Source organism: Penicillium crustosum, assembly GCF_028827405.1.
Source record: "Penicillium crustosum strain IBT 35664 chromosome Unknown utg000005l_segment0_segment0, whole genome shotgun sequence".
Classification (NCBI taxonomy): Eukaryota; Fungi; Ascomycota; class Eurotiomycetes; order Eurotiales; family Aspergillaceae; genus Penicillium; species Penicillium crustosum.
In genome coordinates this window covers 1032566-1060384 of record NW_026623126.1, presented here as the reverse complement: position 1 = coordinate 1060384, position 27819 = coordinate 1032566, and the positions used below count along the sequence as shown (strand labels likewise).

Genomic DNA, 27819 nt, shown 5'->3' with positions numbered 1-27819 from the left:
TTGTGGAGTCTCGTGATTCATCTGGACTTGGCTAATCTCCTTGTTTTTTTCTTTTCTTGCTTTCTCTCTTCTTTTTTTCCCCTTGGAGAATACAGCCTGAACGGTGACCGCTCGCAATGTTTCGAGCTCGCCGATACCGAGTTCTGGTCATATTTGCGGCGGCTGTCGTTTTCACGTTCTTCCACTTTGCGCGGTCACGCGACTGGAGCTATACAGTCATTGAAGAGTCTACTGGCGTTCATACACCCGATCCTGCTCATCCGAATCAACCCGCGAACCCCAAACCTGAAAATCCCGCCGTTGCTGCTGCCATCGAGGAGAGTAAAAACCGTGTGCTTCCCGATCCCTACCGCGGCTCCACCTCCCCACCACAGCCAGAGAAGATACTCTCGCCTGTGGGTCCTAATAGTGGCTCAAAGGATAGCGGTCGTTTTAAAGATGCTTCCTCCGACACTCCTCCGGTGAAAACGCCCATCAAGGATGACCCGAAGGACCCCGCAAAGGGCTCCACAAAGGAACCCGCGAAGGAACCCGTGAAGGAACCGGCTAAGGTGGGGGCCACCGACAGCTTGTCACCACCGACAACGGAGAACTTCAACAGTGCAAATGGAGAGGAGATTGACAATGGTGGAGCCGGCAGAAAGGCAGCGGAGCGTCCTGAATCTGGCATCCCAACGGCCAAGTGGAAGAAATTCCCGGAACGGTTCCCCGTCCCTGCAGAGGAGGTGATTAAGCTGCCAAAGGGACAGTCGAAAACGATCCCCAAGCTACAAGCGAAGTTCAAGGATGAGTCGAGCTCCGACAAGCAAGAACGTCTACAACGACTTAGCACTATCAAGGCTGAGTTTGCGCATGCCTGGAAAGGTTATAAGGACATCGCGATGGGACATGATGAAGTCAAGCCCCTGTCGAAGGAGTTTGAAGACCCATTCAATGGCTGGGGATCGACATTGGTTGATTCCATTGATACTCTCTGGATTATGCAATTGAAGGATGAATTCTCCGAGGCTTTGGATCTGATCAAAAACATTGATTTCAAAACGTCACTGAGAGCCGATATTCCGATGTTTGAGACAACGATCCGCTATCTTGGAGGTCTTTTGGGTGCCTATGACATTTCTGGTCATCGATATCCGGTGCTTTTGGAGAAAGCAGAGGAACTTGCTGAGGTTCTCATTGGTGCCTTTGACACTCCTAACCGCATGCCACACCTTTACTATCGCTGGGCCCCGTAAGTCTTGCCACAGACTGTCTCTGTATCATCTAAGGGTGACTAACCGAATCTTCCCAGGGAGTTTGTTGCGAAACCGCATCGGGCGTCTTCTCGAGCTGGGCTGGCTGAAATTGGCTCCCTTTCCTTGGAATTTACCCGTTTGGCTCAATTGACCAAACGGGACAAATACTATGATGCGATTGCACGGATTACCAACGAATTGGAGAAAATCCAAGATTCAACAAGCATCCCTGGACTGTGGCCTCTACGGGTCAATGCACAGGGATGTTCCAAGTACTCCAAGGCTACTCCCCCACGTGATAACAGCCCTACGCGCGAGCAGCACGCCGCTAGTACGACCGAGAGCACTACTACGATGACTCGCAAACCTTACGCTGCACCGACAGACCTTGAGAGCTATTTGAAGCTGATCCCCCGCGGCATAACCGCTAACATCGAAGGACATGCCAAACCTGTTAACGATACGCGAGCTGCGGATGAGCCTAGCATTCAGGCCCGCGAACAAAATACACCATCAGCAGAGCAATGCAATGGCGGCTTGAGACTTCCTAATTCACCCCGCGATAACGTGTACACTATGGGAGGAATGGCTGACTCGACCTACGAATACCTGCCCAAGGAATACTTGCTACTGGGTGGCCTGAACGATCAGTACCTGAATATGTATAAAAAGGCAACCACTGCAGCCCGCAAGAATCTTCTTTTCCAGCCCATGGTGAAAGGTGGACGTGATATCCGCTTCATGGCCTTGACCGCTCCAATGACACCTGGAAAAGTCGCAGAGCTCACTTCCACTGATCTTGAATACGAAGGTACACACTTGACATGTTTCGTCGGCGGAATGTTCGCCATAGGAGCCAAGGCCTTTGGCATCGATGGTGATCTTGAACTCGCAGCCAAACTGACCGAGGGTTGTGTTTGGGCTTACGAGTCGACACAGACTGGAATTATGCCTGAACGCTTCCGCCTTTTGCCATGTGAGAAAGGCTCAGCCTGCGAGTGGGATCAAGCCCGCTTTGAGGCTGGCGTGGCACGCTACTCGCGTGTAGACCCCAGCGCAGGACATTCGTTCCGCAATGGAGAGAGCAGCTACGAACAGCGCGTGAATATGATTGCGCACGACCCACCTCAAGGAGCCGCGAGCGGGTCTGTGCCCATCCCCATGCCGGGTTCATTAAACCCCCACGACAGCGACGTGTTGGTCAAGCGCGATGGACTTGCATTAGGAAATCACGCGGAGGCATCGTCGGTTGTTTCAATCCCGACTCCTACTCCCGGTGAAGCTGAATTGCAGAACCGAGATGCACCTCGTTCAACTTCATCGCCCGCTTCACCACACATCGCCGAAGTCGGCAAAGACCACCTCCCAGCAGGTATGACCAGTATCCCGTCGCCGAAATACTACCTTCGGCCCGAGGCGATTGAGTCGGTCTTTATCATGTATCGTCTGACTGGCGACGAATCCTGGCGACGCAAGGGGTGGCAGATGTTCGAAGCCATCTCGAAGTATACCCGAACGGAGCTGGCCAACTCGGCCATCCACGATGTCACAGCCCAGAAGCCGATCCATAAGGATACTATGGAGTCTTTCTGGCTATCTGAGACGTTGAAGTACTTCTACCTTTTGTTCAGCGACCCTACTGTCGTGGACTTGGATAAATATGTTCTGTAAGTGATTGACGTAGCTCTGTAAACAAACAACTTTGGACCAACACTGACTATTTTTTTTTCTTGTAGGAATACCGAAGCGCATCCATTCTTACGCCCGGTTGCATAATTGTGTTTTGTTTTGTTTTTTTGCATTTTGATACCAATGAAAGTTCTTTCTTCTATAAACACGTACCTGATAGTCCTAGTAACGTAGTGCGTACCTTAGGGTTGACCCGCAGTGGGACTCTCGAATTCCCAAGCCCCCGCCCTTTTAACTCTCTCCAACTCTTTAAACCCGGCACATAAACCGGCATGAGCTGTCTGACGGGAAATGGAGTCTGAGGTCTCGGAGACTGAGTTCTGGACTGGTATGTTATTCTTATTCTCGTTTTCTCCTTTCAAGATAATGCGACGTGACAATTGACCGGTTCCCGCAGAACTTCAAACGATCGTCTCCAAGCACTGTGACTCCGAAGATGAGATCGACGACGCCCTCCGAGCTTATCTCAGTCTAACAACTCAACACAAAGGTATACATGGCACCTCGACCCCCCGAAAAACGATCTCTCTACCCCAGACACACTCCCACGTGCAGCGCCACGTCCGCCCCCAACTTTGTTTCCACTACGATTAACACACCCACCCTTCCCTAGATGAATACCTCCGGTCGGAAACCGATATCTCGCGCTGTTCCTACAAGCTATTTACGTCGAGTATCTTCGCCTCACATACGGACTACGTGCGCCGACAGATTCTCTACGGTCTCTTGCAGGACGATGATCCGAACACACTCCACTTCATTGCGTCATTCATCCTCTTTGACGGACGACAAAATGAAGCTGTACTTCAGATGCTGAATGAGGAGGGCGCGTTTGCGCGTCTCCTCGAGCTTATACAGGCGATGCGAAGGGCGGATCTGGACGGCGATGCGGGTCTTCATCGTTTGTTGATGGACCTTGTGTATGAGATGTCGAGGATACAAAGGGTCAAAATTGAAGACTTGGGTGCGTTTTGGATACACATGTGCTGCTTCTGGTTGCTGATTACGGCCTTGTGTGCAGTTCTCGTGGATGACGATTTCATTCGTTGTCTCTTTGATATCATCGAAGATCTCTCATACGATGTTACCGATCCTTATCACTACCCCGTGATTCGGGTGCTGGTGAGTACTTCCTTGGGATTATTTTGGTTGGAATGGCATTGACAAATTGCACAGCTGGTTCTGAACGAGCAATTTATGATCTCGGCTCATGATCCGGTGGACGGCCGGCCCACTAGTCACTTGACTAACAAGGTTATCAAGATTCTATCCGTGTATGGTGGGATGTATAAGACATTCGGGGAGAACATCATTCTTCTAATCAATCGTGAAGGTAACAGGCAATCCTCCTGTTCAGTAAAGCCAATGACTGACAACATGCAGCCGAGACATCACTCCAGTTGCTCACATTGAAGCTTCTCTATCTCATATTTACCACCCCTAGCACATATGAGTACTTCTTCACGAACGATCTACATGTTCTGGTCGATATATTGATCCGGAATTTGCTTGATTTACCCGAGGAGGCATCCGCCCTGCGCCATACTTACCTGCGTGTTCTTTACCCGCTTCTAGCCCATACACAGCTACGAAACCCGCCGCACTACAAACGTGATGGACTTAGGGGGCTACTCAGCGTTCTTGTTCGGGGCCAAGTCTCATATGGGAGCGATCCAGAACACGAGAAAATCATGCATTTCGAAGAGGTCGATGAAACGACACGTCGACTTGTCGCTCGGTGTGCGACAGTAGACTGGCTACGCGATGACGAGCAGCGCGACGCAGCAGAAACGCAAGATACCCCCATTCAAGTGACAACAACTACAATTGAGACTGTCCTGGATCAAGGCGAGCAGCATGCGTCGCCCATAGATATCGGCGAATCACTCGACATCTCTCGCACACTCTCACGAGGAAGCACAATCGCTAGCTCACCTGACACAACCTCACCAACGCGAGTGGATTCGTATAGTTCGTCTAACGCACCGGATAGTCGGAAGCACAGCTTGATCCACCGACTCGGCATGAACCTAGAGCCCGCATCCGCATCTTCACTAAGCGTTCAGGCTGTTGCGGCACAGCACGAAAAACCAGGCATAATAACCCCCAGCCGCAAGGACGGAGTCCCTGCCGCCGCTCTCCATGGCGAGACGCCAATAATCCGACCACCAAAGGTCAAACCCGAACCACCGAAATCTCGCCGCTGGCGCGGGCGCCGTCTGGCCGTTGATGAAGAAGAGCACCACTCTACTGGCACAAGCAGCGACGGGAACACCATACCCGAAGGCGTCGAAGTCAGCCCCACCACTGTTTTCACCCCCAGCGCACCACCGTCACAGACACCTACCAATGATCGCCCCGACTCCAGGTCAGGTTCCACTCTTGCACCCCCAGGTTCACGGCCCCGGCGGGCCGTATCAAATCCACCCCCAGCCCTCCCACCACCACGCCGTTCCAGTCACAACACACCTTCCTCAAGTCACCACCGGCCCGTAGTCCCAGCAGCCGGAACAGGCCGACATGGACAGGCTCCACTTCCTCCAAAAGCGCGCCGTTGGGGACGTGGCAAACCCCAGCATGGACAGAGTGACTCGGTCGAGAGCGGGGTCAGCAGTGTTAGTCAATCGAAGGAGTCTGAGACTGGTGGAAACACCCCCGTGTCTGCTCAGCAAGAGCCATCACCAGAGGGTAGTGTTGTTTCGGACCCTTTTTCGCCGAAGTCCCCCACGCTGTTAATTTCACCGTCTGAGGCTACTGCCGACAAGGTAGATGGTGCCGCCGATGACCATGCACCTCTTAGTGTGGAGGAGGCATTGCAGAACGTCTCTTTGCATTGAGCGTTGCTTCTCTGTTTAATTTCCTTTCTTTTCATGCTTAGATACACTCTTTGCTCTTGGCTCATTTTCAGGGTTTTTTTTGGCATCAAGCGCGGCTGTTCGGGTGAACAGGTTGGGACATGATAGATTATGTCTCTATTTATTTTCCATGAAATGGATATTTGTGAGGATACCAGCGAGGACTGGATCCCATAATAACAAAATAGAGTATTTTCGCTGACAAGAATGGAGTAGTTTACAATAATAAAAAATAGTTGGAATAAAAGTACAAATCCATCTACCACAAAGCCTGCTTCAGTAAACTTCCCTCAAGAACCCCAAGTATGGGCTGAAGCGTGGGCTGGAAGTATGAGCCGGTAATAGATACCAAAAAGCGAACAGGTCGATTCAAAAATCACCTCAAATCTTCAACCCCCAGCTCCGCCCCAGCCCAATAGCAGTATTCCACCCAAACCCAGCACACTGTCCAATCCCAGTAATCTTATCAGCAAGCGCCTTCCGATCCTCAAACCGACGCTCGACAAACGCAGCCGTATCCACAAGATCCGGCGTCGGGTCACGGGTCATCACAACCTCAGCACTGGCATATATAGCCGAAACGGCCAGACGGCGCGTATACCAAGTCGCATCAACAGCGTCATCACCAGAAAGAGTAAGGATATCCGAGGCCAGGGCATGCAGTTCCGTAAGAGAGAGGGGAATATTAGCAAGAAGTGACATTTGCGCGAGAGCCTAGTAAAAATGTAGATTAGTATAAGAATTCTTTTCTTCTGCATCTATCTCCAAAGGAGAGAAGGAGAAAAGAAAGAAAAGAAAGAAAAAAAAAAAAAAAAAACTCACATCCTGCCAAACATCCCTAACCTCCCCATTCATTCTCAGTCTCTCCAAAAGTAACCCCCGAACCCTCTCCTCAACAGAAAGCTCATGAACATCCTTCCCCTTCTCCGCCGCAATGCGCCGGAATAATCCCCCCCTCCTCGACCTTCCCGCGCAATAGACCACGTCGACTAGCGAGCCAGAAGAGGATGAGGTCGAATTCGCCGCGCGGGAGTAGTTGCACTGAGACGTCGAGGAAGCCGGCGTCCCGTGCGCCGAGGGTTAGTGCTGTGGCGGAGAAACCGTGGGTTGGGACGTGGGCGAGCGCGGAGGTGAGGATTGCTGTTTGGGAGTTTGTGTAGGAGTGATCTGGGAGCCGGGCGTGTAGGGCTGAGTGGTAGGTCCGGTGGGGGAGAGAGTGTGTTTGATTTGTTCGGGGTGTTCGGGGTGCTCGGGTTGTTGGTGTTGATTGGAGGGTTGTTGTGCTCAGTGCTCGGGTTTGGCGGATTGATTGGGCCAGGGAGGGGGTGAGGACCCTTTTGGGGAGAGTGCGGGCGAGGTAGGACATGGTTTTGGTGTGATTGGGGGAGTCAATGGAGAGGTAAATGTGAAGATGTGATTGTTGGAGATGGATTGCGAAGTTGGTCCGTGCGTTTGGTGTAGTATAAGAGCCAAATGGTGCATACAAAACTACATATGTACATATGTGGAGCATGATGCATGTGTTGCGTATAGTTTGATTGATTAATATGTATATAGACCGAAGGATATACCTAGGTACTTGGTTTGTATTAAGCTTATAATAAGTCTATTATACATGTGTACGTATCGGCTTTGGGGCCATGTATCTTTTGTATGGGATACACATACAAAGGGTACAAGTTGGAGTTGTACAAAGCTCCACTCAACCACACTATTATACCTAGACCTATGTGTATATAAGATCGATATCTATAGGGTGAGATCCTGATGGTATAACAATGAATCCAACACTAGAGATAGAGTTTAGAGTAGTGGTGAAAGAATGTAAGTGATTCATAAAACTTGCGCAGTTTCCAGTCTACTTTCAAGGTTCTTCCATGCCAATAATATGCGATAAAGAGAGATAAAGAGCGATAAGCAGAGATAAGCCGATAAAGGCCGACATACCTGTGGGGAAAGGGGAGAAGAGACACGAGACACAAGAGAGAAAGGAGAGAAAAGGGACACGGAAAAGGTGTGGAGAATATTTCTCAGTCCGGTTTAATATCAGAAATAAAATGAAACATACTGAAACGAACGGCGAGGGCGATGGCGATGGGCGTGGTGAGAACGAAAGTCTAAACTCTTAGACAACGCCCCTACGGCAAGAAATCCCAACCTACAAATTCTGCATGATAAGGGAACTACAAGGCCTACAAAAAAAATGCACTGGAAGAAAAAGGCTCATTCCATTTGAGAAGCATTTGATCAGCCCAAAGGGGCACTCGAAACCCATTTTGCGTGGACGAAGCCACGAGAACTGAAATGGGAATAAGGGAATCACGAATCAAGAAATTGCGGAAAGAAAAAATTAGCCAGACGCCCCCTGTCAAAGAAAGTGACTAGGTAAAACAAGGACGAAAGTGCTTTACATGATCTGGTCCTGGGTCAGACCGACGGTCGACTCTTGGCCTTCCATCATCTCATCGGGACCCGGGCCGGCGTTCATGTACTTCACGAAAGTGATGCCCAGAGGACGACCACCGTACTGGTAGCCGGAGAACTTGGCTGTGGGAGATGAATATTAGTATATGGATATTGGCAGCAGCAATATGAATGGAAGCATACCAATTGCAGTCTCGGCAGTGTCGGGAGTGTCGAATTGAACAACACCAGTACCGCGGGAGCGGCCGTTAGGCTCATACTGGATTTCAGCGCGATCAACCTTGCCAATAGTGGAGAACAGATCGATCAGGTCCTCATTACAAGTAGACCAGGGCAACTGCGATCGAGTTAGCATTCCATGTGGTTCTCCTTGCACACCTCAAAACTTACGTTGCGAACATAGATGACAGCACTCTTCTCGCCGTTGGAAGTGGCATAATCGGTGAATGGGTTGGGAGGTCCGGAGGGGACAGGAGGAGCACCGCCGTGCTCAAATCCACCGGGGAAACCACCGTGACCACCAGGGGGACCGCCGAAGCCACCACGTCCAGGGTATCCGCCGCCAAAGCCTCCACGACCAGCAAAGCCTCCACGGCCCATAGGACCGCCGAAGCCGCCACGACCGCCAAAGCCACCAAAGCCACCACGGCCACCGAAACCGGGGCCACCACCAGCGAAACGATCTTCACGAACTTCAAGAGGACGACCCTGCCAATCGTATCCGTTAAACTGCGCAATGGCGTTGCGCGCATCATCGGGGGACTCGAAAGCAACGATACCGGAGCCCTTGGGACGTCCGGTAGGGTCGGTGTGCACATCGGCACGGATGACGGCACCCTGCTGGGCTGTGATACGGAGTCCGAGTCAATTCACCTCCACTAGACAAAAAAAATAGGAACCCAAGTCCAAGGGTGTTTTTGATCGGTACTTACCAGCTGAGCGGAACAAATCCTTCAAGTCTTGCCAGCCAACATTGAAAGGAAGCTACACCAAACGGTCAACAAGGCCTGCCAGAACTTAGCGTAACGGGGAGTTAAAAAAGGGAACAAACGTTTGAGACATAAATCTGGCGGCCACCGCCACCTGCACCACCTGGGTGGCCTCCGAAACCACCACCGAATCCACCTCGGGCACCGGGGCCGAAATCACCGCGTGGGGGACCACCAACGAAGCGGGGCTCGGATTCACGGTCCTGGGGACTGAAGTTAGTATTTGTAATCGCAACACCATGGATTCTGTGTCAACATACCTCACGAACATAAACAAGACGGCCCATCAGGCTCTGGTTGCTGAGCGTATTCACGGCGTTCTGTGCTTGGTCCCTGGTTGCATATTCCACAATCCTAGTAGACATGTCAGTGAAAGAGTTCAATTTGAAGAAAGACAAGAAAGTACTCACCCGCATCCCTACAATATCAGGACAGCCAAGGTCCACCCGTCAACCCTACACAAACCACGAAAATCGGGGGAAATAGAAGGAACTAGCCCCTCTACAAATAAGCGCCCACCTTCGACATTCCATTAGGAAGAAGCAAAACATCGGCAAAGAGAACTTCTCCAGCTGTAAAACAAGAAATCACAACCCTGGTTAGCTTCAAACGTTCCAATAAATCACCATTCCAAATGCGCAACCCTGCTCACCCTGTCTCATAAAATCCTTAAGGTGATGCCACTTGACATCATACGAAAGGTTACCCACATAGACCCGGCGGTCTTGCTGGGACGAATCGCGAACGGTCTGCATCATATTCTCCTTGGCGACGGTGCGGTCCTCAAATCGAGCGGGGGGTATCCACTGCGTCCTCCGAAAGGCGAGCCTGAGCCTGGGGGTCCAGCTGCTGCTCCGGAAGTACTCAAAGGGGATCGGGAACGGCGTTCGGGACGGCGGTATTCGTCGCGCTCACCACGGCTGCGGGAGCGACTGCGAGGCGAATACGAACGGCGAGTGCGTCGGGGAGGACTGCGAGAAGAACGGCGACGGGGCGAGCGAGACCTCTCACGCTGGATGTGGTCAGACATGAACAAAAAGTAGATAAGAAAGGCGGTCGCGAAAGCGGTGCAATGTTATGATTTTGATGAAATGAAGATGGGAAGGAGCAAAAGACGTGTTCAGAGGACAGTCGCTACCGTGGAAGGCGCAACTCCGAGGGGGGTCGGGGTCCTCGGCGTGGGTCAGGTGACCATCAGCTTTGAGGGGGATGTTTGTCTCAGATGCACTGAGGACCTCTGGGGTAGAAGCTTGGTGCCACTGGCAAACGTTGTTTGCGCACACATCTGCAATTATTTTTTTGGAATCAAACATTGCGATGGTAAAGTGTTTCCCCGTTTTTCCCTTCAGGTCCTCAGATCTCCAGATCTGGAAGATATCTGATCAAACATATATGGCGGTTTCCACCCCCGCACTGACCACAATCTTATGATCATTGATATCGACCTGAGCGTCATGCGCAAGATTGGAATGGTTTGTAGAATCGGCGGGAAATAGGACAAAAAAAGAAAACGGGGGTTCTCGGTAAACTTACTTGGTATGGTCGATAGACGTCGGCTGGGCGGATGAGGCTGTTAGCGGAGAATCTCAAGAAAACCAAAGAGAGGAAGAAATAGGGGAAAAAAAAGAGAGGAAGCGGGGGAGATGAAAGGATCAGGCGTCAAGGTTCAACCTTTGGGGGGGAGACAGGAGACCGTGATTGGATGAAGGCGTGGATTGACCGGGGACCTTTGAGTGTACCAGGCGGATGAGAGTAACAAACGAGTAATACAAAGATACGAAAAAGAAAGGTGTAATAATCCAGAGGACACGAAGAACATACCCATGATTCCGAGCTCGATCGCGCGTGGCGGTAAGAAAGTTGAATGTGGTACAAAGAAGGAAGGAGGGGGACGAGGAATAGAAGAGGAGAACCGGACGGAAGAGGAGTCGATTCTTTGGATCCTGGATCCTATAAAGAGTCCTGTGAGGGAAATATCATGGAGAGAAGAAAATACAGAATTCCGATATGTACTTGGACAGCTCGGGCAAAACTCGTCACCGCCTCGGCATATAGCTAAGACTGGATTGTATACATCGATGTAGCTATACCGGTATTAGGAATGAAGCTATAAGAAGGTAATGTAGATACCTATTGCCTCTTTCGTTCCCAAAGAAAAATAACAACCCTAACCTATGATTTATGTACTGCACCTACATAAATGCGCATTATGTAGGTTCTAACCATACAGACTAGCCTTATCGCTCTTATCGTGCATCTCAACTAACACCGGCACACCAACATACCTAGGTACAGTGGACATCTGCACTCATGACTGGCTGCACAGTGTATTTCAGTTACTAAATTGCCACGGCCTATATCCTTTCGGGAAACTACAGCAAATTCAACTGAAACGTGTTCATTTGTACCTTTTTTTTCTCAAAAAAAAGACCCGGAGTTTTATAAAATCTCAAATAGTAAGTCCCACCGGAAAACGAAAGAAATGGGTGCTTAGTGCCCAGCACTGGGAATCAAGAATCAATCCATGAAACAATAAACGAGAACGGAAAAAAATCCATTGCGCCACACCCTGCCGGTAAAACGAACGCCGATGCAGCATGACTTTTATGCTGTGGGAGAGACGGGACCTGTGTGGAAACCGTCCCAACGAGAGGATCAAAACGCCTTGAATGGACAAGGGCGAATTGTATAAGAGGCAAGGAGTGGTACATGTACAGACAAGAATATTGAAGGAAATAAGAAAAGATGGGGTAAGAGAGAGATGAAAAGACAAATGTGGGGATAAGTATAGAGAGGGTGAAGCACCTATGCTGCCACATGGGTGCGAGGATAACGGCCTGGCATCTTCATATCTAGGGCGACACTGTTGTCTGTATTTGAACGTAGCAAAGTGGGTGGAATCTTGGCAGCACCGTCTGATTCAGGGCCTGGATTGATAGAACCATTCTCAAGGCCAAGAGTCTGGATTTTAGGGAGCTCGGGCTCCTGATCATCTACCGAGGTAGGATTGGTATGGTTTGTAAACTCAGTCGCGTTGGTGTTGGTAGGCGCCGTAGAGACACTCTCCCGACGATAAATCTGGGCAGGAGCCGAGTGATCGCGACGATCAGCAATACCGACACCCGAGATGGCAGCAAGGGAAGCCTGATCTCCATCAGACCGGATCTCGCGATCATCCGGGGTCGGGTTTTCCAGTTGCTGGCTCTGCCTCTGCTTTGCCACTATCACGGATGGTCCGATCCAGTCACCGTAGTAGCTATCGTGCTGGGTAACTTTGGGCCGAGACCTTTCATTGGTCTCCTCGTTGGACCGGTAGTTTTGGTAGGAACTGTCTCCTTCACGGCTACCTACTGGCCGGAGGCTGTCATCAAATGTACTAGACCCATCAGGGTACGATCCAGCAGCTCCTAGCATATCTCTGCCGGCGGAGCTGTCCCCACTAGAAGGTGACAAGGGTGCTTGGAGGTTCCGGTCAAGTTGGACGTCGCTGGGGAACGCACCTCCAGCTTGGCGAGAGGACGTGGGCCGGTCTTGAGTCATGACTGCAGAGCCTGCGGAGTATGGGGTGCGATCGGCTTCATCGTCCTCCATCACCTCGTTGTGCATCGACCTACCACTCACGCTGCGGACGTGTTTCCGGACGAAGGCGTTTCGCGCTTCTCCTGTCATGTTACTCAAGCCATCGATATCTTCATACCAGGACATCATGGTCTCGTGGGATTCCGCACGGAAGACCCACGAGTGGCCTCGGTGCATTGCACCCGTTTGCCGACCCTTCAGCATAAACTTGTGGGAGCTTGAATCTTCCTGTGAGTGGGAGCCGAGTTTCTGCTCTGGTAGGTAAAGCGACATGACGGGTGTCTGCCATGCCACACGATCTGCCGACTTGAACTCGTGGAGATGCGTTGGCGACAAAACATACCTGGACTTGATAAGACAAAAGCTTTAAACCACACGGGGAAATAGGGGACTCACCAGCCAGGAGTATAACTCTTGAGATACTTGCTCTTGCGCTCCAACATTCCAGCCCTGACTTCAGCAGCTGCTGGGTGACCCTTGCCAGGGTAGGTGATGCTCTCCACATCCCGGAGAGGAATCCGAGGATCGACTAGCTCTTCTGTGTCGGAAACAAACTGGTTCCACTCGTAATCCTGGGGCATGGATATCGGACCCGCCTGGAGCTTCTCAGCAGTGTCGAGAGCTTCAGTGGCTTCGCGTCGAAGGATACTAGCGTAGGCATTGTATGCTTTCTGGATCTCGCTCACGACAATTCCCTCCAGTTCACGGCCAGAGTTCTCTAGGTTCAAGAATGCCTATAAAAGAAATATTAGACAAGTAAATAGCATAAGGGTAAGTCATCACAAACCCGATGCAAGTAGTTCTCCTCCTCGATCTGCTTCTCGACCTGCTTCTCCACGTTCAGGCGCAGGATGAATGGATCACCTTTGCCCGATGTAGCAGAGGCATCGGTATCGACAAGCCCAAGAGCCTCGTGCAAGTTGCGTACGGATCTGCGCGTGCCCTCAATTTCCTTGTCGACGGTATTCTTGAAATCACCCGAAAGGCTCTTGATCTCTTTGGTCTTCTTCTGGAGATCGCTGCGGAGACCAGTCAATTGGCTGATCACCTCGACCTCCACCTCGACAGCTTTATTGGCCTCGTTATAACCCTGTCGGTGGAAGTTTTGAAGGATCTCCGTCGCATCGGCTAGACCACCCGCCTGAAGCAAACCCGGCGGGAGGGTCTGGTTATTCACAACACTCGAGGCGGACATGAAAATCTTCGCTCTCGTCTCGTATGATTTCTGGACCTCCTTGAAAAAGAGAATCAGGTCTTTCAGAAGCTTGCGCCAAGCTATAAAACAACAGTCAGCAAAATATCCTTAACCCGCGCATTGACAAGAGTTAAAACTCACCTCCAAACCGATTCGCCAGCACCTCGGTCGGGTTAGCGTTGGTAGGAATTGGAGTGACGAAAGCACTATTGAGATCGTTCGAGCCATCGGTGCCATACTTTTCACGGTCACCCAAGCTCAAACTCCTCACACTTCCCGCGCGCATGCTTCTCCGGCTCCCATTGCGCCGCAGGCTCCCCTTCTTGCTCAGCGAGGCCTTCTTCCGCAAGGTACTCGAACGGGACGGGGTCGTGGATCGCACGTGCGACATGGTGGAGGCAGACCGCTGCACTCCAGTAGGGCTGTCAAACACCGAGCTGCGGTGACTGGCGGTATCGAAGTCCTCCTTGAAACGGGGGTTGTGGGGAACCTGCGACGATTCGAGGGCGCCGGAGCTGTAGTGGTATGCTGAGGTGCCGGCGAAGGAATTCGGTCGCGATAGGGTAGAGCGCGGGCCGTACCCGCGACTCAAAGCCCCCGGATCGTTGGGGTGCGGGATCATGTATGCATCCTGTGAGGGCGTCTGTGGCCGCGCGGCCATCGCCATATCTGCGGGAACGTGGGTTTTACGGTTTATGCGGCTTTTCGGAGGTTAAGAATCGAAGCAGAAGATCGGAATTTAATCGAAGGTTGAAAGTAAAAAATTTGAAAGGAGAAGGGAAAAAAAGGCGAGAATCGGGGATAATAGCTCCAGAGTTCACCTAAAGTGGCGTCTTTTTTGGTTACCTAGCGAACGGAGCAAATTGTATGCGGGGGGAGGTACAGAAGCATAAGAGTTGCCCCACTCGGTTTAGGAAAAAAAAGGAGAAGATCAGAAGAGATTGGGCTACCGATATAGGGCAGAGGGGCGGGAATTAAAGGGAAGGGAATTTCTGACGATGACGTCTACGAGATGCGAGATGGTGACGACCTTGGAAGATGGGCTTTCGGGACGTCCGGGAGAAAGAGAGGGGGAAAAAGCCATTTGACTTCTTATTATCTATATCTTCATGGTTGACGTACTGGATCGGAATTTAAAGCCGTCTGAAGTATTCCATGCTTCCATATCCCATTCATTCTGGATCAAACTATACATAGTAACATGTACGAAAAGTACAAAAAGGAACAACAAGGACTCCTATAATTTATACGGTTGCCTGCACAGAAAGTGGCTGAGGGACTCCGCCCCTAAGAGAACAAAACTAAAGAATAAGATTATTATTGTGATCGGATGAACTTGATCCACTTGATCTGTGGCTCATACGGGAAAAAAAATAAAAAAGGGGAGAAATGATAGGTACACTTACCCCCCTTGATCATCTAGTGATGAACAGTGCATGACGTCGGCATCTGGGGCAGATCCAAGGCACTTGGCACTTCCAAGGTTGGTCCCTCTTCTACTTACACCTGGGCATGTACGTGAGGTACACTTTGCTCCTCGGCTCATTCGGAATACTACATCTTTATCTGGTTCCGCTCATGCGTACCATATCTCCTCTGGGTGTACGGAGTAATACTATAAGTATCAGGTTTGATGCTAAGTGAATTGTACTCCCGAGGTCCAGGGGAGGCCCCATCCACGTGATATGCCAATATATCAAGTGCTAAACAACTTGGCTGCCCTTTTCGGAAAAGCCAAGGCATCGAGGTCTTGATATGGGAGTCTTTCTTGAGCTAGCTACCCAGATTTTCTATTTCATATCATCGAGCAACTTCTCAATGCCTTGCTTTTTTGAGACTTGTGGCAACAAGTCGGAATTACTGTCGAGTTCTTCGTCGGAACTTTCTAGGTCGACCGCTCATATGAGGAATATAAAGTACGACAGCAAGACAGGCTGGAGTAAGCCAAGTCTTTTTGCGAATCCGTTTTACGGTGACCAATTGGGTCATATCGCTAGGCCATACGGTGTACACATTACAGAGTTACTTACCAGTACGAGTACCTAGGTAGTTATAGCCCAATAAATTATAAACCATAGTTTAATTGTAGATTAGAAAGAAGTTATAGAACAGACCAAAAAGATATAAGTCCGCAACATACAAAATCCTTTCTCCTCCTTGGAATAGAGAGCCGTTTAGTAGGAAAGCAAAAATGGTGGGAGACTCTATATGTTGTTGCACAGACAAAAAGAATAGTCGCGCCCGGGATCGAACCGGGAACCTTCTCGGACCGTGTTGTGAGCGAGACGCCATGACCATTAGGCCACGCGACTTGATTATTAATAATTCCCTTTTCAAATGACTCACTAGCCTAACAGCTCCAAAATATCTGGGATTTGACTATAGTATCTCTTATTCTGTACTAACCGGCCCCTGTAATACTTAGATGTGGTTCATGAAAGGCCTGGTTCTAAGTCAACTAGACAGTGTAGGAAGTTGGACATTAGAAATAAGATAATAAGGGATAAATTTCAAGCCTCCTATAACGGCAAATAAACCATAAAAACCTCATATCAAGTCGCGTGGCCTAATGGTCATGGCGTCTCGCTCACAACACGGTCCGAGAAGGTTCCCGGTTCGATCCCGGGCGCGACTATATTTTTGTCTCTATACAGTCAAACCCCCTTACTCTACTCCGTACTCTGCTTTTTATTTTTGTAAACCTCAGTCTTTTCAAACATTTACGCTCCCGTTCGATTTGCTATAGTTAAGAGTTAACCCGGAGACTACCTAATTGCGCTTGATAGACCTCGGTTTTACAAACTTTCCTTTAGCTTTAGACTGATTGTCCACGTGAAATATATGAATTATAATTTTGTTAGTTTCCAAGGTTGGCTTAACCTTATCTTCCACCTTCATAGTCCAAATTGCCGGTAACCTCAGGCGGAGTCAAGCCTACCTACAATGGTAAAATCGGAGAGCAAATCCTTTGAAGGTTGACTGTATGCGAATGATGTAGTCTAGTCTAACCTACCCTTCGTCTCGATCTAGTTATTTGTCTGTTTTGCTAATATCTTCTATCTTCCTAGGAGTGTTATGAGAGGAAGCTCTCTCAATCCTTTTGTAGTCCCATTCCCCGTAGTAACCATCCACAGCATACAATTCCTAGTCTACAATCTAGCATGAGGAAATCCTGGAAATAAAGCTCTGGGGTTTCCTTTGCCACTTGTCTGATATAGCCATTCATCTCAGAAACGATTAATAATCAAGTCGCGTGGCCTAATGGTCATGGCGTCTCGCTCACAATACGGTCCGAGAAGGTTCCCGGTTCGATCCCGGGCGCGACTATATTTTTGGTCAGATCTAGTTGCTATTTGTTGCCCAGGAGTGTCCTTTTTTTTACATCTGTTCCAAATTCAATGGTCCATAGACAGGATAGATAGCGTTTATTATTATGAGCCCACCTGTAATCAAGCCTGGCAGCCCTACGGGTGGCATTGATAGAATATATGAGCAGTCCATTCCTGCCTATACCTCTATTTCGTCTGCTCTCCTTTTTGTCGGAGTAGAATTTGGGCCCCAATGAAGCATACAGCCCCGGTGGCAATACTAAGGCTCTTCTTGCAATAGATATCTTGTCTTCGGGAATATTCAGTGATGTTCAATCCTGGAATATCTGTAAATTGTTGGCCACTTAGAATTGATTGGCTTCCACATGCATGTGGTTTTGACGGTTCGCGTTTCATATCTGGTATGAGAAATCTCGGTACCTGGTGGCTGGTCCATATAGATGGTACTGCTCTCGCCTCACGACGGATTCTCCTTTTAGTACCGTTAGATGCCATTTCAAGGACCCAGAATAGCCTCCAAGCTCGCTTGGGTGAATAAGGAACCAGTGATCCCACTGTTCAAGTGCCTGTTCCAAGTCTATCCCGGGGACGCATAGGGCACCTCGAATTTGAGGCCGTCTTGGGCCCGTAGAAACTCCACCGAAGTTTATGGCAGCTTGTCAAAGTCATAGCATTCAGGTTCTGTCTTTTGATGGTAAGAAGTAAGTAAGTTTTGGAACTGGTGGATGTTATGGAGGTTGAATTCCATCGTTCAAGTGGCTGCACTGATTGGAGAAGCGAAAGCTAAGCCCAATTGCCCTAATTCACACCAGTATGCTGCTATTTTCTACAAGTGGGCTTTCCTATGTTTCGCCTAATAAGTATGAGTCTTTAAAAGTTATTAGGAATTCTTCATACCAAGGTTTCATCATCGGTCTCACAAGGGCATATCAAAAGTTTGGCCCGATTTTGGCAAATTCCGTAAGCTCGAACACCTGAAGAGCTGCTAGTAAATCTTTGGGTGTAGTTTTATCATAATTTTTTAACATAAAAAGAGTAGCATTCATCGCGATTGTATACTAACTTGGGAAGCATCTCGAAGTCTTCCGGTCGTTTGATATACGTGCGCTGTCATTGGCTCCCGGGTGGTCCGGGGATATCCCCTCATTTTGGAGCATTGTTGAACACCAGAGTGGTACATGCCCGCTTCAACACTAATTAATGTTGAGCTCCATGCGATAGTCCTACAGATTCGGAAGGTTATATTTACTCGAGTGCGCTAGACTACCATGCAGGTGTCCACAGCCCAGTGTACCTAGCACTGCACAATCATGTGTTGGTCCAAACTTGAAATGTGTATTGTTTTGAATTTCCTGGAGACTAAAGAAAACCAAATCGGATGGGTGTATCCATACGATAGGCAGCGTGATATGGGGGGATAATTTACACAAAGCAATGGGAAAAGGCGGATTTGAGAAGAATGCAGGCTTATGAGGCAGGAACTGGGGATGTGGGAACCTCAATGCCATAAGCCTCCTTGATACGCTCCCGGCGTCTCTCTTCGTAGCCAGGGCCGTAGATACCTAGTAAAATTAGTACTGGTAGATAATATCGCTACCCGGATAAGAAGCACGTACCACGTCCTTCACCCAATTCCGAGATGGTCTGCTCTCCGGGAGTCTGGAATGCCTTGCGCAATGCCGTCCGGCGGTCAAATTCATCCACCGATGTGTCCTTCTGGTATCCGAACAGGGAGCCACCGGTGTACTCGAAGGCGGTCATAGCGGTTGACAAGGCGACACCATATCCGAGGACAGCGGGGAGTGTGCGAACTGAGGTAAACCAGATTATTAGCTCCAAATAAATAATTATAGACCCAATTAAATTAATAACTCACCTCGGAGACCGAGAATGGCACCTGAGAAGAAGCCACCGAGAGCGACGTTGTAGTGGTCCTCCTTCTCGCGCAGGTTGGCGGAAGCGGTCTTCATGAACTCATAGGTACCACCCATGGCCGCTGTAACATGTCCAGTTTAGCAATTGATCAATCATTTTATATATAAGGAAGCCCATACCAAAGGTAGTAATGATACCACCGCCACGGACGAAGACGCCCAGAGTTCCGACGTTCTGTTTGGTGAGCGTGTTCTGCACAGCGGCTGCGAAGAGACCGACGCTTCCGGTAAGCGCGGTGGCCTTCATGGCTGCCGAAATGGCATCCTTAGGGTGATAGCTGTGGTCTTCGTCGTGGTGCGCCATGATGTGTGTGTGATAGCAGGGATGGACTGCTTGCGGTATAGGATGTGGTTGGCGATAGGATTTTGGAGTCAGCTTTCTGCCATACCTGACCGCCAAAGCCCGCCATTCCAACGGAGCTGTACATGATTAGGACAATGCTTCTTTCTTGTCGAAGCCTTTGATTCATTTGTTTTCATCAAGAGCCCTCTGAGATTCTACTTGCTGCTTGCTAAAAGTGAATCTTGATCTCAACCCCGTCCATTTTGTGGTGGAGAGAGTTCTAGAAGCTTGCCACTGCTTGCTGCCAAGTGCAGTGGGCTCCCCGCTGTCTCTCCGCATACAGTGACGATTTCATCATTTGACAGCATTGTCATCACAGCTGAGCTGTTACATTGCGCGCTTTTGTGAGCTTCGATGAGAATCAAACCTTGAGGAGAATCAACTCTCCCATAGCATCAAGACGACTATCCAACCCGTGTGAGGCCTTCAGGCCCGAACACCGTACTTCATGGCGTCCGTACAGAGGGCTGGTAAGGCAACAGCCTGCATCAGCAAATTTGAAATATAACCTGAGCAAATACTTACATTTTTTTCTATCAATGATATAGGAAAGACTGCGCCGCGTCTTATTCAAGATGTCCAGCTGTATGATCCAGCACACGACCCAGACACAGGCCGTAATCTCCTCTCGGAAACTCCGCCCATTTACCCTGAAGGCTACACTGGCCCACCTGCATTCATATCACCGGAAGCATGTCAACACCAGTATATCTTGAAAGAAGACCAAACATTCATGTCAGAACCAGAGCACCGGAGAAGGCCAGGCACATCGTCCAAGGTTTCAGCCATATGCGCAAAGTGCCGTTATCATCTTCAAGTGGTGGTAAACTACACCAGCCACATGAACACACTTGGACAGAACCAGGGGAAACACTTGCACCATTTGGTCTACAAATCAGGACGGCAGAAGAATGGCCTTGCGTTGCCCGAAGAAACTCCCAAAGGGCAGGTTGCGGAGACGTACCACTACCAATGTTCATACATCTCATGTTCAGCCATGGTGTCTTTGCGGATTCTTTCGCCGGTTCTAAGCCCGGAATCCATCCGCTTGCTGACCGATAAAGAGTTGTTACGGAAACGAGCTGAAGAGGCCACGGCAGCGTATCCTGAGTCCATGGAAGGCATGGGTGATCCACAGCCGATCAATGTATTGGATAATCTACGCCTGTACATTACCAACGCCCTACGAAATCCACAACGCAGCAAGCCCATTTCCTCTGTGAACAAGAGGTTCATGCACTCTTTCGGCGTTGAAGGCGCTGCTTGTAAAGAATTACTTGAATTTCTAGAGTTCATGTACAATAAGGTTCGTAATAATGACATGTTTTCCCAACTCGTTCGCTGGTCTCGTTTTGTCTTGTGTCGCTGACGAATCGATGCAGGAGACCGGGGCATGGCACCCGCCTAAACCGACCTCTAACGCTGAGAAACCGTACCAAGACACGACACGTCTCTTTCTTGACGACTTGCTGCATGAGTTGCTTGTCCTGATACATCTCAGATCCGTCTCGGAAAGAAAAGGATTCCAGATTCCCAATCTTCCTTCTTCTGCCGTCCCCGTTATTTCATGCGCTCTAGAAGCGCAAGACTGTTCGTATATCGTAACCCCTAACCCTGGGAAATCCGACTAATATCTGGTCCAGATCCGACAGCTATGCGTTACAAGGAATTTGAGATGGCTCATGCTCCGTCAGTACACCCTATCTTCGAGTTAACAGAACTGGATCTGACACATTTTACTTTAGTTTTTATGAAGACCTAGGAGTGATGGAGGATATGTCCTCAGCGGCCGTGGTCGAAGCATACAACCGACAAGTCTTAGCCGATCCTAGTAGGAGCCCGATGTACTTGTCTGCTCTCAAGGCTATCGGCTGTTTGCGTGGTGAAGAAGACAAGGTAGTCATTGACATAGCCGTCCAGACAGCTTATGAACAAGGGAAGTACGCTGTTGAGGACATTGTCGGCGCGTATCAATACTTCCATCTCCACTTCGATGATCCAAACCTCACCGAGGATAGCATCATTGGCAAATTCTATGCATTCCTTAACTCTACAACCCAAGATACCGAGGCGCGTCAACAGTTGTGGCGGATCGGTGACTCCAGGGGAAGTGCGCGCATCAAGGCGGCATCAGAAGACCGTTCGTTGATCCAGTCATGTTGTCTCGAAACTCGAGTGCGTGCTAATTTTAACAACAGGTGTTTCTACTGTCGAACAAGCGAATGTGTTCTTGGGGGTCGAGGATCAGACTCCGGATGATTTTGTCATGACCATGTACACCGCAAAGGTGTGTTTTCCTTGCTTTATTTGTGGGTTGAACATGAGCTAACTATGTTATGAACTAGGTCAACGACAATCCACTTACCCAAGAACTTGCGAAACGCGCCGTGGCACTTATTGCAGAGTCCCGCAAATCGGTCGCATTGGAACATTTCATCAATACTGGAGAGATGATTGCCGGGGAAATGGACATTGGTGATGCCTATCGTCTACTCCAAATCCCTGATCGAACTGTCGACGATGGGGCAATCATAGCCGCATATACAATCTGCATTGATGAAAACCCAGGGGATGCCGAGAGATACAACCAGGCCCTGACCATTATTGCCAAACAACTGGACAGCTCTACGTTGAGGAATATGGCAGGTATCTCCAATGAGCCTGATAGAAGCATGCAAGATTGGCCAGTTGGACTTCAAAACATTGGCAATACATGCTATCTCAACAGCCTGTTGCAGTTCTACTTTTCCGTCCGTCCTTTCCGTGAGTTGGTCTTGGATTTCGAACGCTTCCAAATGGATCTTGATGATGAGGAAAACCTCGCAAAGAAGCAAGTGGGCTCGCGAAAGGTGACAAAGAAGGAGGTCGAGCGATCTCAGCGATGTAAGTTACTTTGTCGATGCCAATGACTTTGTCTCTTGAACTGACCCTTTCTTTCCAGTCCTCAGTGAGCTCCGAATTTTGTTCCGTAGCATGATCACCTCATCCCAAACCTCAGTTACTCCCGGTCAGGAACTTGCTCGGTTGACCCTGATTAGCCCAAGCAACGAGGCGGCAATACGTCGTCGATCAACAATCACTGCCACTAGGTCCGAGATGCTTGGTGACATCGAAGGTGTTCCTGTTTTGGGACCTCTTGGGCCTCCACAGCCCCTTCTCGGGGGTCGGATGGAGCCGGTTCCATCTTCTAGCCAAGCTGATCCCGTACCCATTCAAAATTCTACCGCCAGCGATAATGGCAGCGATGCAACATTGGTCTCGGATGATAGCATGAACGATGCACCTGGACTTTTTATTGAGGATAAGGAGAACAACCCCCCTGACTTGGACCAACTGTCGGACCAAGCAGAGCCAGGATCTCCCCAGGACATGAATATCGACACAGACGAAATAGCATCGGCCAACTTACCACCGCCTGTCCCTCCTCGCAACGTCCCGCAAGTTGATCGGGAAAAGCAATTGAAGGAGGAGGTAGAAATCGGTGCCCAGCAGGATGTGACAGAAGTCATCAACAATGTTCTGTTCCAGAGCCAGTGCGCCATCAAGCCTCGAGGCATTGGCAGTGACGGTGAACAGCTTGACCAGATCAAAGAGTAAGTTTTGAAAAATTGTCCATTAAATTATCTGTGCTGACTTTCTCCTTAGCTTGTTCTACGGCCAAACCCGCTCTTACATCTCCACCGAGAAGGGCACGCGTTCGAAGGACGAACGGTGGTGTGACATCAAGGTTGATGTTGCTCATGGGTCTCGAAACATCTACGATGCCATTGATGGGGCATTCGATATCCAAAAGATCAGTGTGGACAACTCGGTGGCCGAGCAATTCGCATCCATCAGCCAGCTTCCCCCTGTTCTCCAGATCCAGGTGCAACGGGTTCAGTTTGATCCTGTCAAGAAATGCTCGTTCAAATCTACAAACCATCTCGAGTTGCTTGAAACTATCTACATGGATCGATACATGGACACCAAGAATCCGGACATTGTGGATCGACGAAATCAATGTTGGGAGTGGAAGGCGTCTTTGAAGAGGCTCGAGGCTCGCCGAGAAGAGCTTCTCAGGACAAAGGTAGCGAATATTCAAAGCCAATGTGCCCCAATTTTATATAGCTAACTTTCTGTTTTCTGCAGGAGAGTGCCAGCGTCGACATGGCAACTTTGTTCCGTAAAGTCAAAACCGCGTTACTGGATTTGAACTCCATTGAAAACGACATTGAGACCGGAGCCGAGGTCGCATCCGATTCCATGAACCCTGTGGCTAGTACCGAGTTACTGGACGAACTCGAGTCCCTTTCCCGTAAGGCAGAGACCGACCTGCAAGGTAAGAGTTCGGCGTCGCAGGCTCACTTCAAACAGACATGCTAACTTTTTTATAGCTGTCGATCAAGAAATCAAGGATACGCAGACCAAGATTTCCAGCCAATTTGCCGATTTCAATAACCTCCCATATCGACTGTACGCCGTTTTTGTGCATCATGGGTCGGTCTCATTCGGCCATTACTACATCTACATTTTCGACTTTGACAAGAACATATGGCGCAAATACAATGACGAGTATGTCACCGAGGTCCAGAACATCGATGAGATCTTCAAGAACGACTCGACCAGCAACCCTCCGACCCCGTATTTCCTTGTCTATGTCAACGACGGCATGAAAGACCGTCTAGCAAACCCGGTCTGCCGTGAGATATCCGACATGTCCGACTTTCCCGGTCTAGAACAAGCCACAAGCATGGAGGGTGTTGAACCCACCAGCCCTGCGCCGGACGTGAATATGGAACCTCCATCCTACGAGGAAGCGTCGGCCATCAATGGAACTCCAGGTACGGGAAACACAAAAATCCGACGCGGAGGCCACCACATGGCCCCGTCCTCATCCTGCGACTGACTCGGAGCATTACTGGTAGATTCCAATGTCACGCCCGTCGATGCGGAAGCTGTCAACCCTCTCAAACGCAAGAGTGTTGATGAAGTGAAACCAACCCGTCCGACTTAATTTCTTACACTGTGTGGCACTCACGTGGACAGCATGATAACATGATTTCATGATTTCTCGATTTCTCGATTCTCTTATGTCTGCCCGTGGATATTACTGCATTGCGAGGTGTGAAATATTTTTTTGTTATCCAGCATGTACATACGCTGAAGATACCATGGAGTACTTGTAGAGAGATAGTAGCAATTGATCTTCTCTCTTATGTTTGACCTTTTAGTCATTGTTCATCTCCAATTTACCCCGGATAAACATATCAGGTGACTGCATGCTGACTCATCACTTCCGATTTCCCACCTGGGCCAGCCGCGGGAATCGGATACGGATCGGCTGTGGATTTCGGCAGCGGCAAGAAGAGAAGTCAATCTGCCTAAGGGGGGATTTTGAAGGTAATAAGTAGCTGAAAAAGATAGAAAAATAATGGGATGTATGTAGAAGCTGACAGTACTTTGTCTAGGATATTTCTAATAGTTAATCACCAAGTTCAGGGGCTCTGGGGTTAAAAGTATTGAGATCAGGGCAATTGTAGTAGGCGGGAGAGAGCCGGGAATCCACATTTCCGGGGAAACAAATATCACTCGGGAATGATTCCGCTCTCACTGCCGTGCGGGAATATAAGAAGTGGCTATTGCCGCTGCCACGGGTGTTTGGTCTTTTAATAAGTTGCTGTGCACTTGGGACTTTTTTTAATATTAACATCCAATCTCTCATTTGGAAGTCATTAGCTATGCCTTCTCAAGTGGCGACATGTCTGCGCCTTGCGCGTCAGTTCTCGGCCAATCCAGCCCAGGTAAGTAGCTTGCTCATGGCTCATTTTGAATCGCGAGGATTGACATGCCTTGCCTTTTACCAGCACCAACGTTTCATGGCCCGCGCATTCTCCAGCAGTGTCCGCCGAAGTGAGATCAACAAGGTTTACCCTTCCGCCGAACTAGCTGTCAAGGACATGAAGTCCAACTCGACCCTGCTTGCCGGTGGATTCGGATTGTCTGGTGTACCCGACTCACTGATCAACGCTGTCCTGGAGAACCCCTCAATCACTGGCCTGACCGTGGCCAGTAACAACGCCGGTGTAGACGGAGCTGGTCTCGGTCTGCTCCTCAAGTCCAAGCAGATCAAGAAGATGATTGCTTCTTACGTCGGCGAGAACAAGACCTTCGAGCGCATGTACCTCACTGGTGAGATTGAGTTGGAGCTCACTCCCCAGGGAACTCTTGCTGAACGGTGCCGTTCCGGCGGTGCGGGAATCCCCGCGTTCTACACACCCGCCGCCTTCGGTACCGTGGTGCAGACCGGTGCGGTGCCCCTGCGACACAATGCCGACGGCACAGTCGCCAAGTTCAGTGAGCCGCGTGACACCAAGGTGTTCGATGGCAAGAGTTACGTCATGGAGGAGTCGATCAAGGGTGACTACGCTTTCGTCAAGGCCTGGAAGGCCGACAAGCTTGGTAACTGCCAGTTCCGCTACGCGGCCGCCAACTTCAACGGTGCCATGGGCCGTAACGCCAAGATGACCATCGTCGAAGCTGAGCACATCGTCGAGCCCGGCGAGATCGATCCCGCTGCCGTCCACCTCCCCGGTATCTACGTCAAGCGTGTCATCCAAAGCACCACCCCCAAGCAGATCGAGAAGTTCACCTTCGCCAAGGAGGAGGGCGCTGACACCTCTGCTCTCGGCAAGGGTGATACCGCCAACAAGCGCGAGCGTATCGTCCGCCGTGCCGCTAAGGAGTTCAAGAACGGCATGTACGCTAACCTCGGTATTGGTATGCCCATGCTTGCTCCCAGCTTCGTCGACCCCTCCGTCGAGGTGACCCTGCAGTCTGAGAATGGTATTCTCGGTCTCGGTCCTTACCCCAAGCAGGGTCAGGAGGATGCCGATCTCATCAACGCCGGCAAGGAGACTGTCACTCTCAAGCCCGGTGCCAGCTGCTTCGGCAGCGACGAGTCCTTTGGCATGATCCGCTCCGGCCGTATCGACCTGACCATCCTCGGTGCCATGCAGGTCAGTGCCAAGGGTGACTTGGCCAACTGTACGTTTTTCCCCCGCTTCCTCCGTTTTATGCATATAACTAACATTCTACTCGCAGGGATGCTCCCCGGTAAGATCAAGGGCTTCGGCGGTGCCATGGACTTGGTCTCCAACCCATCCGCCACCAAGGTCGTCGTGACCATGGAACACACCGACAAGAAGGGTAACGCCAAGATTGTCAAGAACTGCGAGTTCCCTCTGACTGGACCCGCCTGTGTCAGCCGTATCATCACTGACCTCTGCGTTTTCGACGTTGACTTCTCCCACGGTCTGACTCTTATTGAGATTGCCGACGGTGTCACTGTCGAGGAGGTCCAGGCTAAGACCGATGCTCCCTTCAAGGTCGCCGATGACCTGAAGCCCATGCTTTAAATTTGCATGCAAATTCTATGATTCTTCAAGCGTTTTGTATATAGCAATTAGGAGTTAGATTGTTTCAAAATTCATTCCCATGGACATATCCTGGATATGCATCAAGAAGAACATTTCTCTGAACAAATCTCGTACATTTTGAGTAGAAAATATAGTAGGTATACAATAAACAAAAAAAAGGAGAAAAGGTATTGGTACAAGTCATGCAACCCATCAAATAAAACCCCATAATGCTGACCCAAATCCAGTGAGACAATGATAAATCAAGTTTCCCCAAGATTTCCACGTCAAAAAATCAAAAGTCTATACATACAGCAAAAACAGAAGCATCACGTCAAGCGGATAATACCGGCCAGCCTCTTCTTTAACCGGCCAAACCAATCGCGGTTTGGCGCCTCCGCAAACTCACGCACGACATTGTCATAGTGATCTGGGTTACTGGCTGGCCGGCGCAGCTTCTCTGGCATGGGATATTTGCGCGCGTAGCGGTTGTTCAGTAGCGATTCAAGTGCATTCACGGAGGACTCGGAGATTGCTTGACTGGACTTGTCTGTTGGCTGGAGACGAGACTCAATGTAGGATTGGACGGAGACCGAGGCTGGGCGGACTGCATCCGAGGGCCAATGCTTGAGGAGGTGTGTGAGGCGGCTTTGGAGGGAGCGCGGGCTTAGGGTCTGGATAGTTTGTTAGGAGATTGTTTTGGGATTGAATGTTGAGGGAGGTTTGTCGATTGTGTTGTATGGAATAATGTGAATGTTGGGTAAGATACTCACAGGTGTTTTAGCCATGGTGGATTAGAGATATCACAAGATAACTGTGGTATAGGGGAAGGATCTTCCTTGGAAAGTTGAGG

At 49.8% G+C, this 27819-nt stretch overlaps 12 protein-coding genes across 12 annotated transcripts; 5 read left to right on the top strand and 7 right to left on the bottom strand.

Moving 5' to 3' along the window:
* Positions 1 to 116: 116 nt before the first annotated feature.
* N7487_011085 (class I alpha-mannosidase 1A) lies at positions 117 to 3011 on the top strand (the record flags this gene model as incomplete). Its single annotated transcript, XM_056878815.1, has 3 exons — positions 117 to 1231; positions 1292 to 2902; positions 2972 to 3011. 3 exons carry the CDS (start codon positions 117 to 119, stop codon positions 3009 to 3011), a joined length of 2766 nt encoding a protein of 921 aa, XP_056724134.1.
* Positions 3012 to 3215: 204 nt separating this feature from the next.
* N7487_011084 (DUF2013 domain-containing protein) lies at positions 3216 to 5761 on the top strand (the record flags this gene model as incomplete). Its single annotated transcript, XM_056878814.1, has 6 exons — positions 3216 to 3252; positions 3322 to 3414; positions 3538 to 3888; positions 3946 to 4046; positions 4101 to 4257; positions 4308 to 5761. The coding sequence occupies 6 exons, from the start codon at positions 3216 to 3218 to the stop codon at positions 5759 to 5761; spliced, it is 2193 nt and encodes a 730-aa protein (XP_056724133.1).
* Positions 5762 to 6160: 399 nt separating this feature from the next.
* Positions 6161 to 6481, bottom strand: N7487_011083 (ubiquinone biosynthesis protein COQ9; the record flags this gene model as incomplete). The annotated part of the gene is made up of 1 exon (XM_056878813.1): positions 6161 to 6481. One exon carries the CDS (start codon positions 6479 to 6481, stop codon positions 6161 to 6163), a length of 321 nt encoding a protein of 106 aa, XP_056724132.1.
* Positions 6482 to 6683: 202 nt separating this feature from the next.
* N7487_011082 (uncharacterized protein) lies at positions 6684 to 7145 on the bottom strand (the record flags this gene model as incomplete). Its single annotated transcript, XM_056878812.1, has 1 exon — positions 6684 to 7145. The coding sequence occupies one exon, from the start codon at positions 7143 to 7145 to the stop codon at positions 6684 to 6686; it is 462 nt and encodes a 153-aa protein (XP_056724131.1).
* Positions 7146 to 8186: 1041 nt separating this feature from the next.
* On the bottom strand, positions 8187 to 9950 carry N7487_011081 (uncharacterized protein; the record flags this gene model as incomplete). Its single annotated transcript, XM_056878811.1, has 9 exons — positions 8187 to 8326; positions 8387 to 8540; positions 8594 to 9048; positions 9136 to 9187; positions 9255 to 9395; positions 9453 to 9546; positions 9603 to 9610; positions 9712 to 9764; positions 9845 to 9950. 9 exons carry the CDS (start codon positions 9948 to 9950, stop codon positions 8187 to 8189), a joined length of 1203 nt encoding a protein of 400 aa, XP_056724130.1.
* Positions 9947 to 11017, bottom strand: N7487_011080 (uncharacterized protein; the record flags this gene model as incomplete). Its single annotated transcript, XM_056878810.1, has 3 exons — positions 9947 to 10204; positions 10726 to 10748; positions 11014 to 11017. The coding sequence occupies 3 exons, from the start codon at positions 11015 to 11017 to the stop codon at positions 9947 to 9949; spliced, it is 285 nt and encodes a 94-aa protein (XP_056724129.1).
* A 980-nt stretch (positions 11018 to 11997) lies between these two features.
* N7487_011079 (SLM1 family PH domain-containing protein) lies at positions 11998 to 14633 on the bottom strand (the record flags this gene model as incomplete). The annotated part of the gene is made up of 4 exons (XM_056878809.1): positions 11998 to 13114; positions 13168 to 13505; positions 13559 to 14046; positions 14108 to 14633. 4 exons carry the CDS (start codon positions 14631 to 14633, stop codon positions 11998 to 12000), a joined length of 2469 nt encoding a protein of 822 aa, XP_056724128.1.
* A 1524-nt stretch (positions 14634 to 16157) lies between these two features.
* On the top strand, positions 16158 to 16666 carry N7487_011078 (uncharacterized protein; the record flags this gene model as incomplete). The annotated part of the gene is made up of 2 exons (XM_056878808.1): positions 16158 to 16242; positions 16524 to 16666. 2 exons carry the CDS (start codon positions 16158 to 16160, stop codon positions 16664 to 16666), a joined length of 228 nt encoding a protein of 75 aa, XP_056724127.1.
* Positions 16667 to 18762: 2096 nt separating this feature from the next.
* N7487_011077 (Tim17/Tim22/Tim23/Pmp24 family protein) lies at positions 18763 to 19533 on the bottom strand (the record flags this gene model as incomplete). The annotated part of the gene is made up of 4 exons (XM_056878807.1): positions 18763 to 18857; positions 18912 to 19106; positions 19172 to 19291; positions 19350 to 19533. The coding sequence occupies 4 exons, from the start codon at positions 19531 to 19533 to the stop codon at positions 18763 to 18765; spliced, it is 594 nt and encodes a 197-aa protein (XP_056724126.1).
* A 487-nt stretch (positions 19534 to 20020) lies between these two features.
* On the top strand, positions 20021 to 24593 carry N7487_011076 (ubiquitin-specific protease UBP2; the record flags this gene model as incomplete). The annotated part of the gene is made up of 12 exons (XM_056878806.1): positions 20021 to 20042; positions 20121 to 20878; positions 20955 to 21162; positions 21216 to 21261; positions 21318 to 21712; positions 21771 to 21859; positions 21918 to 22455; positions 22514 to 23165; positions 23218 to 23638; positions 23701 to 23890; positions 23946 to 24392; positions 24477 to 24593. 12 exons carry the CDS (start codon positions 20021 to 20023, stop codon positions 24563 to 24565), a joined length of 3855 nt encoding a protein of 1284 aa, XP_056724125.1. The 3' UTR covers positions 24566 to 24593.
* Positions 24594 to 25289: 696 nt separating this feature from the next.
* N7487_011075 (3-oxoacid CoA-transferase) lies at positions 25290 to 26966 on the top strand (the record flags this gene model as incomplete). The annotated part of the gene is made up of 3 exons (XM_056878805.1): positions 25290 to 25352; positions 25416 to 26595; positions 26653 to 26966. The coding sequence occupies 3 exons, from the start codon at positions 25290 to 25292 to the stop codon at positions 26964 to 26966; spliced, it is 1557 nt and encodes a 518-aa protein (XP_056724124.1).
* A 329-nt stretch (positions 26967 to 27295) lies between these two features.
* On the bottom strand, positions 27296 to 27786 carry N7487_011074 (ubiquinol-cytochrome c reductase complex assembly factor 2; the record flags this gene model as incomplete). The annotated part of the gene is made up of 2 exons (XM_056878804.1): positions 27740 to 27786; positions 27296 to 27640 (listed from the first exon to the last, which is right to left on the bottom strand). Exons 1-2 carry the CDS (start codon positions 27752 to 27754, stop codon positions 27296 to 27298), a joined length of 360 nt encoding a protein of 119 aa, XP_056724123.1. The 5' UTR covers positions 27755 to 27786.
* Between the last annotated feature and the right edge of the window lie 33 nt (positions 27787 to 27819).